Here is a 20,024-nt window from a genome sequence, read left to right on the forward strand (position 1 = left end):
CTCTTCGTCCATGATGAGAATAAATACGCGAGAGAAACGTTCCGCTGCGCAGCTCGATGAAACACGGACTCTGCAAGCAGGCTTCACAACACGCAAGGCGTGCAGCGGCCAATGGCGGTCCCCGATCCGTACCACGTGTTTAAAAGCCAGTCGCAGCGCTCGAAAAGCGCGGCAAAATCATGCTTTCTTTATTATTTCTTGCGCTTCTGCAGCGCGGGAAACCGTGGTTATTTGAAGATCTCCTCATGCGATCCCCAATGGCGAGCGGCCGCGCGTTATCGACCGCGAGGTGCTAGAAGACGTCACACTTTCGGTCAAGATTAACAGCCACCTTGTGCTCTTTTGACGCAATTTTAACGCATTTCCTGTTGAGTCTCGACATTGATTTTTATTTTCAGAACAGTAGAGATACTAATCTTAACAAAACAGGTGAAAAGAAAAAGTGGATAATTTTTTTAAAAACTCGAGTTTTTCGACCCGCATCTCCCCTCAAATAACTAAATGCAATAGACTTTTGGTGGAAATGTAAATAAGTACAGCAAGAACCCTTCAATGTCACAACTACTGAGATTGAAGCATACACCAATCATTTCGTGCAGGATGGCGAAGTTTCATGTGCTGTTGCAGAAACGACACTATCTTCACTCACCCAGCGTGACTTAGAAGTACCAGCTTTCTGGCGACAAGAAAAAATGAATACTGCATGAGTGTGCTCAAAATCGCAGTTACTGGGATTCCAAGAAACGGCAAGAAGTGGAAGATGGAAGCTTTCGATGAAAAAATCCGTAAACAGAGGGTTGGTGCTCGAGCCCCACCCCTTGTTTACGGATGTTTTCATCAGTTACTGGTATTGAAGCATAAATTGTAATCACTTTCGCAATCGTTTCTCGCGTGATCGTGAAGTCCGAGCAGTCGATATTGCAGAGTCGCAGTCCACGACAATTTCTAAGAAATACCGCGGACAGTTCGTCGGATATCTGACTTCCAATGTCTATGAGTGCAGAGCTTCCTAGAAGCGGAGCGCTTTCAATTGTCCTATTCCCTTCTAATTACAGTTTAAGGTCGCGTTCAGCAATAGGTGGTCGGCAGAATGAGGTCCCATGCGACAGTTTTTCTTCGAGTATCAGCCACGTATCCCAAAAGTATTTTGCTTATAATGCAAGCGCCAAATTCGATTTCGGGAGCTGTAAACACACCTGGGCCGCCATTTTCTGACACCGCATACTCGAACGCCAGCGGGTGCGATGTCAAGATACTGTTGATCACTTGGTTCAAATCGAGGGAACAAGAAAGTAGCTAAAAGGTAGCCAAGTAGCCGCGACGTTCTTTTTTTTTTTTTGTGCCGCCGTCAGCCTAATGAAGTAGCCAAACCTAGCAATCCTGCTTGTCGCTCCCTTGAGCGAACTGTCCAGGTGACGGGTATCTACGACAAGAAAAAGCTCACAGGGTCCCTTACGCACCCACCTAAGACGACTGGAAGGAGCCATGTTCTCTTTCTTCTCGGTCGATGAAAATTTTCCTGCCCCGCCACCCTCCGAAAGCTTTCGGCACCTAACGTGGTTTTGCATTGCCTCCAGGATCGGAGGCACCTCCCCTGGTTTTGCACTGCCTCCGTGATGTGATCAGCCCACCGTAAACCAAGTTACGATGTCATGTGATGACGTCATCATGTGACGTCACTGACTCCTCATGATGACGTCGCATATTTCGGCGATCTGCGACGTCATATAGTGACGGCACCGCACAATGATTCTTTACATCACTTGTCTTGCCGCTGACGCGGGACGCCTCTTCATTTTCACGTTTGATGAGGCATCTAAGGCTTTCGCCTTGAAGGTAAAGCCACGAACACCAGCGTCGCTGCAATCACGGCCATGTGACGTCAGGACAAGGACTCGCCTACTCCGCCGCCGAGGATCGCCTTTTTCTGCGCCCACAGTGTTCCCACTCTTTCGCGATACGACGGTGATTACCTTTCAAAGGCAAATTTCGCAGGGTAGACGTTTTCATTACTCAAAGTTAATCAAGCAGCAGAATATAGAATTGGACAATATAGTTTATAAAATTGGTAAATTCCCGTCTGAACAGAAGCTTCACCGTGAAAAGGGCGGTGCACAAAAGCAAGACGCTCGTTATCACCGCGTACTCGGAGAAATCGGTGCTAAGGAAAAAAAAATTACGTCTAAATGATTCCAACTCCCTCACAGCGTTGCTTAGACTTCGCGGTTAAAACGTGCGTCCCGAAGTTTTACAAATGAAATTAGGACGTTTACGATTCGCTAACTACTTTGCGGTTTGTCGTCCAAGTTATGCCTATCTTAGCAAATAATGTGGGTGATTTGACGGACTTGCGTTTATGTTACAGGATACTTTAGATGAATCTGTCAGACTCGTAAGTGGCATATACGAGTCTGACGGCACCGTTGCTACAGCATGATATATCAAACTCGGCAACAAAAAGGTATCCACAATATTGTAAACCGCGTCCATTAAGTCCTCTAATCGTAGAAAAAAGATTCTTTTTGGATTATGCTGTCTAGAATTGACCTTTTCCCGGTTTCAAACCGCGCCTCCAGTGGAAATCGCCTAAATAAAAAGTCGTGGTTCGCAGCCTCCGAATAATAATAATAATAATAATAATAATAATAATAATAATAATAATAATAATAATAATAATAATAATAATAATAATAATAATAATAATAATAATAATACGTGGGGTTTAACGTTCCAAAACCACGATATGATTATGAGAGACGCCGTAGTGGAGGGCTCCGGAAATTTCGACCACCAGGGGTTCTTTAACGTGCACCTAAAGCTATTTGCGCTATGTTTGTACTTGTCTTCTTATGTCCGTGTTTTCGTCGCGCAATTTTTTTGATGTCATGGAACACCAACTAGCCCAAAATGCTGCTCACCTAAAGCTAAGCACAGGGGCCTCAAACATTTTCGTCTCCATCGACAATGCAGCCGCCGCGGCCGGGATTCGATCCCGCGACCTTCGTTCCCAGCCTCCAAAGTTGTCCGCACGCGTGCCGGTAGACAATCTCGGGTGCTTGGCTTCGCCCTGTTTTTTTTTTTCTTTCTCTTTGGATAATTTCCAAGTTTCCCACGTTACATTTCACTCGGTTCTCTTGCTCTTTTGAAAGCAATTCACTCAGATCGGTTCAGCAGATGTCTTAACAGAGCAATATCATCTCAGCTTTCCATGTGCACGTGTTTGAAATCGAAGCTGGCCTTGCACATGAGAGAGAGGTTACTAGTACGTTTGAAACACATGTACGCAAGGGTCCACAGCTAAAGGGAACATCGGAGCGTGTGGCGGCAGCTCGGCGCCACCGCCGGCCAGCGGCTGCAACGAGATTCGCGCAGACGCAGTGAGCACCGTGCCCGGTGCTCTTTCTTCGTGTCAACGGTTCGCTTCGCGACGATTCGCAGCGCGGAAGCAGACGGCAGCAGACGAAGAAAGAGCACCGGGCACGGTGCTCAAGGCAAAACCCCATATACGCGAAAATGCACGCCACAGCGGCGAGCGACGCGACGTAGATGGTCTTCGCGCAAGCGGTCGCTTGGATGGGCAAACCCCATTCACGCGACAGCTTCGGCGCTTCGGCGAGCGATCTCCACTGTTTCTAGCATGAGGGCGTTTACTTGTGCCAAAAGTGGCCCGTTGTCAGCGGTATGCATGTAAAATACGATGTTTTGTTGCTTAATTGTACATAAAACGGTTATCATTGTCTTGCAGCATTTTTTTCGATCCCATCACTGCTGCTACGTGCCGCCAAGCCGCGTCACAGAGGGCGCGGGACTTGTAGTTCCCGGCCCTGAGGTCCCGTAACGCACGTTCGCGTTCAACAACGTCAACGTCGCCGTTGGCCATGTTGATGAACGTTGTTGTTGGTGCGCGTCGATAAGAAAGTGGCGGCAATCAGCAATACGTCACTGATGCATCTTGTTCCGGTGTTTTGCTATTGGCTGCTTGAGCACAGCACTTCCGGGCGACGAGCGATGGATTCCAAATCTGAAAAACCGAGCGATCGCGCGAAATCGACCACGCGACACGTCGCGCGAACGGCTCGTTTCGTCGCTCATAGCATCGCTCGTCGCTGTCGCGTGCATTTTCGCGCATATGGGGTTTGGCCTTCACTGCGTCTGCGCGAATCTCGTTGCAGCCGCTGGCCGGCGGTGACGCCGAGCTGCCGCCACACGCTCCGATGTTTCCTTTAGCTGTGGACCCCTGCGTACATTTAATAGAAAATGGGGTCCTTGAGTCACTCCCAGCCTAAAAAACTGTGTCTGCGAGGCTGTCATGAAGAGAGACATAACATCGTTTATTCATTTGGTTACTATAAATTCTTAATGCACATCTCATACGACACACATTCGTTCATCTAGCGCTCTGTAGCAAGCTAAAACGCCAAATAAACAAGGTTGTCATCGGGCTGTAGCAAACAAAAGGACCAACAATGTTGTCATCGGGGCAGATTCTCGCACTTTCAAGACACACTGTAGAAAAATAACACGCTTGTAGGTGAATTACATGTAAAAGCACCCTTAGCGCCCATATTTCTAAAATTTACAGAAATGGGTGTCTTGCTGGCGGAACACCCTTGCATGTATCCGCCACAGCCATTGTAAACAAGCAAGTCAGCGTCAATCAGAAGGCGCGCAATGGCGTTCGCAGTAATGTGGTATGACGGCGCGCATAGACGGCATTGCGAATGTTCTACATTCCATGCTAACACGCTCTTACGCACGCTAATATTTGTCACATCGACATGCCATAGATACCCGTCGTTAACCAGAGGGCGCGACGGAGCTCCTATTTGGCGCCTCAGTATCGCTGGCATCGGCTGCCAGGAATACCGAAAAAAATTAGACGTTCGCTGAACACATCGACGGGCTCAAGAGTCTCCCTTTTGTGCACCTTTCCAACGAAGGCTTCCTGGGTGCCGCCATAATCCCCTCTGGGGTGTTTTAAGTATGTGTGACCCCCCAAAAATGCACTGCCGGGCCCGATATTTTGCTGCTTCTGCTCGCTAGGCTTCGAGCGCTGCTGTCGCTTTTCGAGAACTCCATTGACGGGTGCCTATCCGCGATATTTGAGAATATATGCGTCTACGAGAGCATGCAAGACATTTTACGATATAACGTCTCTTATTGAGTAGTCGTAATTTCAGGAGAACGGTTACGTAGATATATGAACACAAACGTAAATGTAACGGTCCAGGCGTAGACAAACGCCGGTCTGCCGACATTAAAACTGCGCGCGCGCTCACCAGTAGCTCGTATTGCGGGAACAGGCGAACTCGCTGGTTGTCGATGACGATCAGCTTGGACGACTCGGATAAGCGCACGACGCCTGCGAGTAGCGAACTGCGGCCGAAGCCGGGGCTGCGGCCGTAGTAGAACTCCTCCGTCCGATGCGTGCGACCCGGGTCCGAAGACGTGGTGTACGCAGTCAGGCGTACCGCGTTCGACGGCCACGGATGGCCGGACTGGAGCGCAGTCCACGAGAACGTCACGCCCGCCGAGTGAGCCTGCGACACCGGAGAATACAGCGCATCGTAAGTATACGCACACTACCAGCACTGCCATTTTCGCAGATGCACATCCGTCCGTCCATCCGTCCGTCCGCACACATGTCCCACCAATCTGCCATCGTCATCACCATTACCAGTATGCCAGCGGCTTATACAACTTCTGCATCCCGAGCATGTCAAAAACGGCGGTTGCATTTTTGATGGAGGCGAAAATGTTCGAGGCCTGTGTACTTAGATTTAGGTGCCCGTTAAAGAACCCCAGGTGGTCGAAATTTCCGGAGCCCTCCACTACGGCGTCTCTCATAATCATATCGTGGTTTTGGGACGTTAAACCCCCGGTATTATTATTATCAGAGCATGTCAAAACACAACTAAAGCAAACAGGCAAAGAAGATTATTTGTTTCAAACGTGGTAACAGCCCGCAAAGTTAATTGATCCTTCATTTTTTTTTTACTCCGAAATGAAACCGCACAAAACGACCAGGAAAAAATACAAAAGAAATGATGTTTTCCGGTTAATGTTGATAGCTTTCCCTGGAGTTACTAGATACCTGCAGCCTATACACTTCCCGCTGCATCATCTGTAAAGCTACAACGGCAAAAAAAGCGCGCGAGATTACTGCCACTTATACAAGTGACCGTAAGATAGCATGATTGACACCCTGAGTGCGGCTTTCAACGCGGCGCATCCGGACCACATTTATGACCCATCTTTATCTGAATTTGATAAGAGTCATGTATTAGTGAGCGCACTGTATTCGCAATGCCCACGAACTATAGGTGGCGCGCCGTGCTTTTCAAGATGGCGCCAGGAGGAGGGTCAACCCGTTTGTTAGCATAGGAACAGATAGGACGTGCGGACGTACGGACCGTGCCACTTTCACCGGATGAAGTCATGAGCTGCGCTGAAACGGATATGAGACTAAAATACTTTCCCAAACCATGGAAAGTGCTAAGTACTCGCCACCTAATTATTTGCTGCGACCGTTACTGTGCATAACGATGCTTTGCGAAATCCTGTGCGTGCTACATAAACCTGTATGAACTAGAATTGACGTATGAGCTGAACGGCACTCCGAGGTAGTACGTACCGAGCCTGCCTGATGGTTTTGCCGCAGTAGTAGGCCGCCAGCGAGTAGCGCCATCGCTGCTGCGCGTGATGATGGCTTGAAAACATAAAAGTGTTCTGTGATAATACCCTGTCGTCATTACTTGCGCAGTCGGAAACGCGGAGTTACGTCTTCAACGGAACACAAGCATTTAACATGCCATTCAGTAGCGCTTGTGTCACAGCCATGCTGAGACTCTAGCCGTGTGTACTTCACTCGCATGTTGCAGGTTCGATCAGCACGATCGAAACATGAATATCGAAAAGAATAAACACGTATGCTTTTCGCAACGTCGAAGAAGTTCGCCGAGAGGCGTGGATTGTGGCCGTGACTGCACGTTCCATCGCTCTAACCATTTCGCTTCGTTGGTCGAGCTCGAGCGTGTTGGCGGCATGCGGCGCTCCGTAATATCCACAATAATTGTGATACATGCAATGCACAAGAGGAACTATGCTTTTATTTTGATCTCGCTCAAGGATATTATACATTAAATACAATCAAACTGACTTACGAGCGTGAAAGAACATTAACGCACGGGGGGACGTGAAGTGCAACTCGCTCCTCGTGAGTTAGCAGCTGATCGTTCACCGTCGCTGTCACTCTCGGTGCCTTCACAGTCTTCTACGTCCAGTGAAAAATCCTCGTCGTCAAGACGGTTTCTTTCAACATCACTGCTGAAAGCAATCTGAAGAATTTCCGCCGCCGAACAACTTCGACCGCTCCGCGTCACCACGTTTACAATTACAGTAGAGTGCCTCGCGGGCATCAAGGCACCCTAAATTACAGAGGCGTCTGGGCGCGGAGAACATTTCGCCATTTCGCTCTCAGATCGGTCAACGAGCAAATCGCTTGCAGTGTGCTGCCACCTATGAACAAACGTACAAAAACAAGCGGCGCAGCGGTGGCTATGAAACCCAACACACTGGCGAAGGACGGCGTGGATGGAAAGCGTTCGCTCCACGAAAGGCGTCGAGCAGACGCGTCCTCGAATGATTGAAACGTCGCTCGCACGATTCGTAACAGCGCTTTGCTGACAAAGGATAGAGGCCCTATTTTAATGTATCGCCAACTTGAGATCGCTCAGTTATACATGAGCACATCGCGAGCCCGCGCGACCTCCCTCCCGCGTGCAGTGTTATGGGACTCATGCACTACAAGAAACACGGACCAATTATATATGCAAGTAAAACAGGGTGAGCTTCAACTGAATATGTCAGACGATAACATTTAACTTACCTACGTGGCTACAGAAAGCCTCGCGAAGCTGTAGTATGTGTACACTGTGGGCTAGCATTGAAAGCGCGAGTTGCCACGTATTTTCACGAAAACTTCGCGTCTCGCAAGAACGAATCAGATTTCTCGTGTCACGGAGGGCCCGGTTTGTTCACTGATGCAGGGAACATGCAAAGTCGTAGTGTTCCTTTCTTGCCAACGCGTTAACAATGAGGCTAGCATAGCCGAACAAGGGAGCGGCTGCATAGTGCCGCCATTTTGTCGTCTACTAACCCTCCTCGAGAGGACGTTCCTGAATTCCGCTCGGTGGCGCGACAGTCTATGGGCATTGCGAATAGCTTTGTGTGTCTCGGCAACTATGCAGCAAGTTAAAAAGAAGAGAGTGAGAGAGACTGGTCCCTCTACGCAAAGAAAGCCATTTTCATGTCACTTGAATCCTAGTTCCATAACGGCGGGTATTTTTTTTTGTGTGTGTGTGTGTTTAGTCCCTAGCATCAAATTCAACAAGTTTGATTAACTAGCATGTTAATGTCAGTGAGATAGTTGTGGTAGTGGAATTGAAATATACGTCAAAATCACGTGTCTCCAGCAAGGTGTACGACGCACATCTTGGCTTTAACTTTAAGAGAGGAAGTGTATTTTGCCGCAACACACACGCGCGCGCGCAGCAATATATATATACTGTATTAAATAGGAATTAGTCCAAAAAATTGCTCTGTTCAAGGGAGGAAGCCCGCGAAATATATTGAAACAAAGTAAGTCCATTTAAAGAATAGCGCGTTACCGCGCGGCTGCGCACAAAGGATCGGCAGCTTAATCGATGATTGCCAGTGGAAAGCTGTCTTATCTCAGACTGGCCGCTCGGCGAAGGAGCGTTGGTTCTACCTCGATACGCAATAATCTCCAAGCGCTGAACTAAAATTTGCGAACTGTGCCGAAGCTTCTCACGACAAAACACGAAAAAAATAAACACTAGCCGGAGATTTGTATCCATAACTGCGCATTCAGAACAAGACAGATGTGTTTTAAGCGCTTCGTGCGAACTGCTAGCTGTTCGTTGAAAGAAGACTAGATAAGAATTACTTGAGGCGTTCACTCGAGAGCTGACATGCGCAGTTTAATTCTGCCGCGCTCATGGTTCGCGCATGATGACGAAGAACAAAAATATGTCTCGGGTGATTGTGCGTCAATATTTATCGATAACTGTTAGGACGGTTTTCACGTTGGACAAACGTTGGTTGAACGAGCTCATCTTTGAAGGATAACGCGAGATGAACTGCCACATTTTAGCAATAAAAAGGTTTTGCAGAACCTCCAACCGAGTTTAATTTTGCATGACAACGCGACGCTGTGGCCTGCACTTGAACTGTTGGTTTATATATACTTCAAGGCTACCAAATTCTGTAGCTAGTGACGTTGGGAAGCGATTGCGATGCTCTGCATGGCACCACGGCGCGCTTGTTTCCACAGCAGGGTAGTACCCATCTTGCAGGTAGACATTTAATATACGGACAGCTGCGGCGAAAATACGAGGATATTGCCACAGTCACACCAAACCCCGTGGCGTGAAGTTCCACTGTTCCAGAGGTATGCTCATGAGTGTTATCACCTTCTTGAGTTGTTAACAACGGTCGTCTAAGGTGAATTGTAAAATCTACAAGGCCACTTTCCTGCACAACGAAATATTCATGTAAATTGCGATGCCCCTCGTCCTTGCTACAATTGTTACGTGCAGTGTAGCGTTTCCCATGTTTGGTAATGGATTGGCTATAGATGGCGTCTCCCCACCCGTCGTTGTGCATGAGTCCTTTATATGCAGGTAAGCTGCCCTGTAGTTTCTGCAGCTCGTCTATAGCATGCACACGTCTACCAAGACGCCCTTCCGAAGTATCGTGCAGCACGACGTGTAATGTCGATTTTTATCGCAGCCTGGTAACGGGATCCGGTGGCCAGTATAGAACTCAGCAGAAATTTCACCGCTATACAGTCGCTCATGGCCAGATGTTCATCTTTTCCAGAGGTATGTGCCACACCGTAATTTATCTACATCTTTCTCTGTTTACGTGTCTTCACCAGTCGCACCAATGTGCTGCTAGACATCGCACCACGCTTCCCGACGAAGCATTGCACTACAACAGTGCCGTATTTCAAGTTGCGTAGCGTTGCAATTTGACGGGACACACAGAAGAGAGACGTTCAAAGCAGAGCGCACTGCTGTGTGGGCATCTCCTCTGTGTACCCCCTCGAATCCAGCTGTTATACTATACCAGAACTCCAAGACTTCAACCTTAATAAGTGCCGTGCCCCTTTCTACGCTATTCACTGCACGCAATACAGAAGGCGGCGCCTTTAGACTCCTGATTGCCCGGAATTGCGTCACTCCTTTTGCCACTCATCAGCTGTATCATCATTCGGCAACTCTGCTACTGTAATGCACAGTCGACCACAAAATAATGTGGACTACGTGAGCGTGTGTTGCCGTCTGCGCCATCTACTGGGGTGCTGCCTGTTGTAGAGGAGCTTGTCTTTACTATACGGCTGGTATGCACGGCTTTCCGCGCTCTAACTCACTCCAAAATGCCTCCTCCCCCAAGGGTTCGCAGATTATTACGATCTAGCCGCGACATGCCGTCGCGGCAGCGATCGCAGTCACTCGTCTATGTATGAAGCATTGGGAGCGTTAGCGTCTTGCACGTTGATCTATAGTATTTGGTTACGTCTTTTGCGCCAATATCCTGATAATTTTCAATCTATGCGCTGGCGGAAGCAATAACCGGATATGCCTACGGGCGTGCACAGAGAGACGCGCCATTCTGGCTGTACATATGGCAGTCACTTTGTCATGCGTTCAAGTGCTCTGAATTGTGTCGTGGTCGACTGTTCGGTGAACAACGACGGCGCATAATCGAAAACGCCATACATCAAGTGCGCAGCTTTCTTTTTTCCCCCCTTACGATCGAACTTTTGTTCCGCAAAAGGATCGAAAGCACTCTGCAGTTTGCAGTCGCTTTTGACTGAGGTCACGACGCCTGACAACCTTGTTGCAACGTCGGCCTCAACGTTATCTCGCCGTCTAGGCCTGGCAACAACATCAACTCCTGGAACATTAATCTATAGCACTGCTGAAGGTGTTGCTGAATCTAAGGGCTACGATAGCGTCGTTCCCCGACGTCTAAGTCGGGCAACTACGCTGAGCACGTAAGCTATAATTCACACAAGGAGCAAGAACGTCGTCACTTATAGTTGGACACAACTTTAGAAGTCCGCGGCATTTCCTCCTTAAAGTCGGATGTACAGAAGTCTGCACCAATGGGTGCACACTTCAGACTGCCGTCATGAGCCGGACGGCCGGTGACCCTGACTTCGGAGAACATTGCCTAGTGCTTGAGTGGGACTATTTCTTTAGTCGCGGAGACGATCGGTTGTCGCGCTTATGTCGTCTGGGTGCGGCATCACCGGACTTCTTAAGTGGTAGCCTACTATAAAGTTCCGCGCTAAACCCACTTAGTACCTTAGAAGCGGCCGCTTCGGCTCGCACAAGCCAAGGAGGGAGAGCTTGCCGCCATACTATATAGTTGCTCGATACTCGTATTTACTACGTTTTACTGAAGAATATCGGTGGAAACACCTATAGATATGTCGACTTTCAAAAATTTTTTTTTCGTTGTGGCTGCTTGCAGGGTCCTGACGCAGACAATCACGAATACATGGTGCAACAGTTCGAAGCGATGCAGAATCGGCTTCGTTCCAATCGCTCACCATCGGATACCGAGGAGGAGGATTCTGATTCGAATATTCATCCGGTAATACAGAAAATTCTTGAAATGTGGCGCCAACAAGTACAAAGGGCGTGATTAGAAATTACGGTATTAGACATCTTGGTTGTAGGCCAGAAGGAAAAAGTGCGCGTTGCGCTGCTCCGCAGAAGAACTTAGAGACACTAAAGTGAAGCAATAAATTATTTTAGACTGAAAAATTGTGATCTGCAAACTCTAGTGTGGTTAGTTTCGCCACCGGAGGTTAATTATTACGCAAGAAAATCTGTCAAAGTTTCTCTTTTAAATTTCCCGCCAAGATCTCCAGTGCTGACGTCACGTATTTTGGAAGTGTTTTTCCGTATTTTGGCCACATTTGCTCTAGGAAAAAAGGTAGCGCTGCAAAGTTGAGGATAAGAAAAAGACAGGGACTACACAGACGAAGCGCAACTAGCTCATACAAGCCCCCATACAAACTTTTCCACATTTGTTCAAAGGAATTTGCTGAAGCTCGGGATGTTAAGTTTGGCTCCCTCGGAAGATAACTTACTTCATTTTCCCCCGATTAGGAACTACGCAGGCCCTAGCAGACGCCGTCAAAATCTATGACGTCACATTGACTGATGCGGGAATTTCAAGGTGGTGTCCCCACCTGGTCTTTTTTTTTCTTTTTTTTTGCGCGTTTTCTCGCTTACCAAGCGTCTTCTCGCGGCAAGAGTGCTCATTTCGGTATCGTGAAAGAGTAATTTACTAACACGAGAAAAATCGTTTTTCTCTTTAGTGTCCCTTTAAGACGTCCGCCTCGGTGGTACAGTTGTTACGGTGCTCGGCTGCTGACCGCGAAAGTCGCGGATTGGCTCCTGGCCGTGGCGTACGCATTTCGATGGAGTTGGAATGATAGAGGCCCGTGTACAGCGTCACGGCCGCTCGATAACCTTTTTTTTTTATCGAGCGGCCGTGACTATGCGATGTCAGTGCACGTTGAAGAACACCAGATGGTCGAAATTTCCGGAGCCCTCCACTACGGCGTGCCTCATAATCATATCGTGATTTTTGCACATACAACGCCAGATATTATTATTATTATTATTATTATTATTATTATTATTATTATTATTATTATTATTATTATTATTATTATTATTATTATTATTATTATTATTATTATTGAGAATTTGGGTAATTTTATGCGCACTCGAGTATGTGAGGGAATGCACGGTTATGCAAGTCTCCTTGCTCAAAGCCAAAGTACATCTAAGTTTGCCGTTAATGGCTTGCGCATACTGGTACATCCTATCAATTCCCGGCACGGTGAGCGTATGTTCGCTGTCGCGCTAACCTATCAATGTTTCCAGCGGGTGTACGGCATAAAACTTTACCATCGCGATCTGAAAAATTCCATAAACTGTGTCGCGGCGTTTTCAGCATTACTGCGCTTTGATAGTTCACTCATATACTGGTAAGCTTTCCTTTACACTCTGTTACCTCTAACTATCTTACCGTAAAAATCGATTGTCAAGGGCTGTAAGTCAAATTAAACCTATATCATTCCGTGGAACCTCCGCTATCTGTGTTATCTGTTTTATACAGCCGTGTCGCTCAGGTTGCCACTCGGCAGATACCGCTCAACTCGTCGGGAGGGCATCGACGCGCATTATAGTTCGCTACCACACACACCACGACAAAATTTGGCAGTAATTTGCGGGGTTTTACGTCCCGCCGTAGTGGCGGGCTCTGGAAATTTAGACCACCTGGGGTTCTTTAACGTGCGCCTAAATCTAAGTACATGGGTCTCTATAGCATTTCGCCTCCATCGAAATGCGGCCTCCCTGGCAGGGATTACATCCCGGCTCGTGAGGTTAGGCTCATGACGTCAATCTGGAATGAGCGCCCATTGGTGCAGGCTTGTGTGCATTCGCCTTTGAGGAGAAAGTGCAGCAGACTTCTGAAGTAGTAAGCGGCTATAGACATGTCAACTTTCACGCGTTGTTTCTTTGTGGCTGCTTGCAGGTGTGCGACGCAGAAATTGCGTTTGAATTCGTCAACGATAAGTTGGAGGAAGAGTTGATTAAAAGGGCTCGCTCCCATCGCCAGCCATCTGCAACCAGCGAGAAGAAGATGGCCGACATTAAGAGGGCTATGCAGGTACAAAGGATCATGGCAATGTGACGTCAAAGAAGAGGAGGAGGAGTGGCTTGCCTCCGGGCAGCTTAGCCAATGAGGCTGCCGGCAAACAAGCAAGACGTCTTGTCGTCCCAATCGAAAGGCGTGGACAGGACGAACACACCGTGGGACTCAGTTTTAACATTGTTTTTAATGAGACGCTTTCGTTCGTTAAGTTCGTCGCAATGCGTAATTATTTTATGGTTTCGAAAAGTCTCGTTCTGCATGTGTAGCGTGCGCCCCCGATATTTTTTTAAAATTTCCTAACATGCATGGAGCAGGAAGGGGGCAGGTATTGAAGTTGTAATTTTATCAGTCATTGAAGCGTTTTTAATTGTTCAATTGCATTCCTTTTCGCGTAGGCGTTGAGCATTGCAGGATTGTTTTAAGTGGTATCTGGCGTTTTCCATTCCAAAAGCATGACATGATTTTGAGGCACGCTGGGGGCTCCGGAAATTTCGACCATCTGGTGTTCTGTAACGTGCACTTACATCGCACTACGTGAGCCTCTAGCAATTCGACTCCATCGAAATGCGACCGCCGCGGCTGGGATCGACCCCGCGACCTTCGAGTCAGCAGCCGAGCACCGTAACATCGCCGAGGCGGACGCAAGATTGCTTTTAATAAAAACGTTGTTTGCCGCAACCGTGGCCGCAAGCTATACGAAAACATTCTCTCTCTCTCAACGACTGCCAACAATTAGGACGTCACACAGCGACAGCATCGCGGTGTCATATTGTCACGTGGTTGTGACGGTGAAAAATGCATCATTGAAACCGGTAAAGATCTCAATCTTTATTCTACAGGCTTGGCCGGCAAAGCAAGTAACGTTTACGGTACCTATGTAAAAGCAACACTCACATTACAGGCAAGTAGCACCAGCGGTGAGCACAGACACAGGTCATCGATAATCTAACGAGCGGGTGAGACACATCGGCAATCGCACGTGGGGCATCGTATATTTCCAGCGTTACGGCTGGTGCTCGCGCAAGTTCCAGAATAAATCCATGTCCTCGCGTAGTGCGCGCAATCTTGTCAGAACATTCCAAAAGGCTCGCGAAGGTTGCCATACATTCTAACGTGGCCTGCGCCGAGCGACAGTAGAATAATAATTGCTGGGTTTTTCACCTGAAGAATCCACTATACGATTATGAAGCACGTCTGAGTGAAGGGCTCCGGATATAATTTCGACACCCTGATGTTCTTTAAAGGACCTCTGACACCAAAATTACAAACATGACATGCTTGTGTTTGGTTGCCCTGCACATGTGGGCACTTCCGACCGATTATTAGCGCTGACCGTTGCCTTAACACACATTAATTTGGTTTTAAAGTAATGAGTCGTCAACTGAGTTGGCAGCACCTCGAAACATTGCGGATGGTGCCGACAGAGTCCCCTCTGTGACGTTAAGCTAATATTGTTAACGTCACAAACGAGTTAGTGGGCCTATTGATCCTCGTCCCCCTCTCTCTATCTGTTGTCGGGCTGCTCTCAGGGTGGATTTTCGTTTCATTTTTATTACCTTAACGACCCCTTGCGTCAGCAAGGGGTGGCGACACACAGAGTGATACAGGAGTTGTCCGTGGTATTATTTTACGAAACAATGAAAGCCAGTTCCGCGCCTGTGAAATCTGAGTAAACAGCGGAGCTGGCAAGCAAAATAATAATAATAAAAAAGTCACAGCTTCGCCACAAGGGCGAAGCAATGAATGCGATAGCAAGAAACTAATGCTATACGAAATAAGGCTCGCCAATGGATACTCTCAGTTCGAACAGCGCTCCTGTTGCAAAGGCGGCCGAAGCAGCGAAGGAAACTAGCGTGCTTCAAGTGTCGAGCTGTGACACTTGATAGTTCGCGCTCATGTTCTACTTTCGTACGCTCCGTAACATGAGCGCGGACATCACGGTGAAAGCGTGAAACATCCCTCTTCCCCTCAGCACGAGAAAACCGCGCGAGCAGACAGCGGAAGGGCAAGGTTCTCCTTGCGCAAATATAAGAAGCGAGCGAGCTCGCCGACGACTTTTAAATCCGCCCGTCGCGCTCCTAGCGCCACCTCGCTGGTAATGAAGAAACGCTTATAAGCGCCTAGCGTCTCTGAGTCCGTCCAGCGGTAAAGGGTGTGTATATAATGCTCGCCGTTAGCTACGTGGAGCATCTGCGTTTCGTGGCGCAGTGGTTAGCGCCACTCGCTGCGGAGCAAGGGGTCCCTGGTTCGATTCCGCGCTTCGGAAGCATTTTTCTGAATTATTTTTCTTTGGGGCTTATATATATATATACATACTTATACATATACGGTGCATGACGGCGACGGCGACGGCAAAATTCAGCCGAGACTGTCCATATAATTGCTATCGCAATAAAAATAAAAAAAAATAAGCGCCACCACCTGGCGAACGCAGATAGTTCTTTATTCACCTTCCTCCATCTTCTTATCTCTTCTTTCTTTCATCTTTCTTTGTATCTTTAACTCTATCCACATTGCCCTCTCTCCTCCTTTCCCTCGTCCTTACCCTCACATCACTCCTCCTCATCCTCACTTCCCTTTCCCACGCTCCTTGCTACGTTTTACTTTGCATCGCTACGCTATGCTAGGAGTTGCATGGCACTGTCTGTGGCACGTAAACTATACTATATGCTTTATTCGAAGGATGTAGATTAGGTCCTTGCCGGCGGAAAATTGTCTTTTCGTCCACTTTAATTTCTTCATAATTACTACAAATAACTTTCCCTATACTTCCCTTGGCTTGGTTGTCTGTTGGTTCCACCAATAGTACACAATTAGTACCAAGCAATCGATTCGCAACTATCGTTCCAGCAGGAGCCGCGCCATATAAGAAAGGTATTCTTTTTTTCGCTTGTTCGGGCAGCCGTTTCAGTCGGGTTTTGCGGGAGGTTTGCAAAGACCACGATAAAGTGCGGCCTCTTGATATTCTATGCTTGCTGCCAGTGTTGGCTCACCTGATTTGGCTCCTGATTGAGCTCCTCATTTGGCCGCGTCGACAACTGACAACTGGGGTAAAGATTACGCATGCTTACTATAAACACGAGCGCGAGATAGAGGGAAAGAATCTGGTCTATATCGGACGTTGCGTCTTCTCGACACTTGAAGGCGCCCTGGAACGCTTTTTGAGTATGATCAGAAAACACTGACGATCGGTAGTCGAGGCTCCTGAGAACAAGTGAGCCAAACATTATAGCGCAGCAAGCGGCATTTACAATTAATTCTCCAAGTCAGCTAGAAATAGCTCGCTCTTCTTTCGAAAATGCTGTCATCCAAAATGACCGCGCCATAAACTCAAAGACCACAGACATTGGTTGATTTCAGCATCGTGGGCTGCATAGTTACCGCGGCTGCCGCAGGACGCCGCCACGTGCCCGCGATCACAATGAAAGTAAGCCGCGCGTTCGAAGCAAAAGAAAAGAAAGAAAGAGCTCAAGGTCATGACGCGCTGTCGAACGAACGTAGCTTCTTGTCCCCTTGTCACCCCCCCCCCCCCCCCCCCCCCGGCGTAGCTTTCAGCGCACTCGTTGGTACGAAAGAAGACATAAAGCGCTTAAAGGTTAAAGCACGCGGCAGATCCCTGTAACTCCGCTCGTATACACTTGACAGATTTTAAAAAAGTTTGCGGCTGTCGATTCGTGAAGCAATAAACTCCTTTAATGAAGTCATTCGATGATTACTTGGAAACGTGTTGCAGGGCCCGTTTAAGTACTCTTCTTGCGCATGCGTACCAGGTACTCGAAGTCGTCCTCGAACCGAGGTGGCATCCCTTGCCATACCATGAGGCAGCGTCGCTGTGGGGCAGCAACCACGCACGGGCCCTGGTGGGAGTCCAGCGAGCGGCCGAAGAAGAAGCGGCGCCGGTTGAACAGGACGCCGGCAAGCACGGCCTCCGGCGGGAACACCAGGTCGTCATGGACGGGTGGAATCCAGCCCTGAGTGCTCGCTTTGCCCGATTCATGGGTGGGGTTGCCAGCGCTGCCGTTCGCTGACTTAGCCGACTCCAATTTTGCCCGGGCTATGCGTGCAATGGAACACAGTGCGCGTTCTCGTTTAACGAACGACAGGGAGTTTTCGCGCATCCGTTGTTCCGTGATTTATTCTTTAGTGCAATAAAAAGAAACAAACTTCTGAAACCAGGCACTAAAAGAATTCCGGTATGCGTAATGGTATACGTAATACGGTATACGTTGTACGTAATTTTATTCAGGTATAGAATTCAGGTACACGCAATATGGAAACGTAGTACGTATTGTTATTCCGGTATAGAATTCCGGTATACGTAATATGTAATGTTATTGCGGCATACGTCATGACGTTTACTTAATTCCCGTGTTACCGGACGCTGTAGGTGAAGGCATCTAGAGACGCTTTGTTTTAACCACTGTGTGTTATAGGTTTGTGTCTGGGTTCCGGATAAGTGTTCGTATCGAAAAAAATTTAAAAGAGCAGCGTGTTCACCACTTACGCTGCTTCGGAAAGTCTAAACCCTCATTGCCGAATACATTTGGCTACTGCAGTGAGTTTTGTACCATGGCCTCCGCTATCAGCTACGGCAGCATGCCGTTGCACGCTGCCGAGCTAATCGCGGAGGCCGCGTTTGTACTTGTATATGGTTGAGCTCTGCGCCATCCTGTGACCCCACCAACACGGTCATTCGTATATGAGAATTACCGTGTTGGTGGGGACGAACAAAAGTCTCTTATAGGCCAGACAGTTTTCGACAAGGGAACGCGAAAGGCTTGAAATCGCAGCTATCAAATGCATCAGGCAGCGTAAGCTTTTCCGCAAACGTTTTTACCTTTCACGTAAAAGTCCATATCGACGCCCGTTAATCAATCACGAAGGCTCCGCGCTCAATAACTGCATGCGCCGGAAGCGATCGCAGGGACGAAAACGCGTCAGAGACGCTTTGTTTGGGACGCCACCAATGCCATTTTGCAAGAGGCATGATCACCAGACGTTTACACGTTTGATCACATGAATTTCGACACTGGATGCACGGTAAAGTGGCGCACGGGAACACTACGCAAGTTGATTTCAAGTTATGCCCGCTAATTTCCTCCACCTAGGGTTCTGCCGTCCTTGGCTGCGCGCTTCCCACTCACTGGTATCCACTCGCTCTAAGTTAACGCATATTATCTGTCATACCCACCGTATGACCTGCTAAAGGTTTATTTTGCCTCATAATGTCAACTTGAATACAGGCTACACCCGTTTCTTTGTTTTTTTTATTCATTGTGCTGTCTTCTTATCTCTTAATGATACGCCTATCATTTTCAGTTCCATCGTACGATGCGTAGAAATTAACTACTTATCTAAAGTTATTTACCCCACAAGTAGCGGTAGCGGCAAAGCGAAATGATTGTACACCTATCGGTTTACGGGCAGAGGTAAGTTACCGGTTAAAATTTTGGAATGTCGGTTTTATGCACTCCAGCCCATTCTTACTGCGTGCAATATATAAATATTATTGCACGCAATCTAGGAGTTGGTTGCCAGTATTGCTATTCGCAGCCGGGCTATTTTGGTTCATACCCAGTACCTCGTCTTCTGAATTAAGAATGGAACAAGGCGAGAAAAAAAAAAACGAAGAAAAAGCGGAACTGTGCAGGAGCGACGCTTGTGGAATGCAGAACAAAGAGGACATGCTGGGATGATAGAAGTGAAGAGGGAGAGAGGGACACGTGCGTTCTTACTTCCCTGTGCTTACATTACAAAAATGCATCACGTTATTAAATCAATAGAAACAACATAGCTTTGATACACGTAAAGATCAAGATGTGACAAGACGAGGGATAGGCGTGTCCACCCCTGTGCACACGCCTATGATTATATGGACGCGCCATTCAGTCCAGACGCGTTCCAACCTGGGAGCCGAGTCACACGCCAAACGCTATCCGAACGCACGCTTCGCCGGGCTTTGCCTATATGGCAGCATCTACAACAAGAACGAGCCTCGGCGATGAAGCTGCGGGCTCTCACAGCTGCAGATCGATACAGAGAACAAAGTAATCAGTCCCCGCTCGCGGCCTCTACGATAGCTGCATGAGCCACGAACAGGACACGGAGCGAATACTGAGGACGCCACGTGGAGGCCAAAGATAGCAACCGGTTCGAAAGCTCGCGCTCCCGCTGTCGTCTCCGGCGTGGTCTAGTGGCTAGGATATCTGGCTTTCACCCAGAAGGCCCGGGTTCGATTCCCGGCGTCGGAACGT

General features: G+C 48.1%; 1 protein-coding gene, 1 long non-coding RNA gene and 1 other non-coding gene across 3 annotated transcripts in view; 2 read left to right on the plus strand and 1 right to left on the minus strand.

Moving 5' to 3' along the window:
• The window catches only part of LOC119390048 (uncharacterized), a 68,947-nt gene that overhangs the window by 40,880 nt on the left and 8,043 nt on the right, over window positions 1-20,024 (minus strand). The window contains exons 3-4 of the mRNA XM_049415199.1: window positions 17,538-17,824; window positions 5,280-5,540 (exon numbers count right to left, since the gene is read on the minus strand). Coding sequence (XP_049271156.1) covers window positions 5,280-5,540; window positions 17,538-17,824 — 548 coding nt within the window. The remainder of the gene's footprint in view (window positions 1-5,279; window positions 5,541-17,537; window positions 17,825-20,024) is intronic.
• Window positions 9,230-13,756, plus strand: LOC119390049 (uncharacterized). Its single transcript, XR_007415761.1, has 4 exons — window positions 9,230-9,472; window positions 9,814-9,905; window positions 11,566-11,688; window positions 13,651-13,756. It is a non-coding gene; the product is annotated as an uncharacterized LOC119390049 (long non-coding RNA).
• On the plus strand, window positions 19,950-20,021 carry Trnae-uuc (transfer RNA glutamic acid (anticodon UUC)). Its single transcript has one exon. It is a non-coding gene; the product is annotated as a tRNA-Glu (tRNA).

Source organism: Rhipicephalus sanguineus, chromosome 4, assembly GCF_013339695.2.
Source record: "Rhipicephalus sanguineus isolate Rsan-2018 chromosome 4, BIME_Rsan_1.4, whole genome shotgun sequence".
Taxonomy (NCBI): domain Eukaryota; kingdom Metazoa; phylum Arthropoda; class Arachnida; order Ixodida; family Ixodidae; genus Rhipicephalus; species Rhipicephalus sanguineus.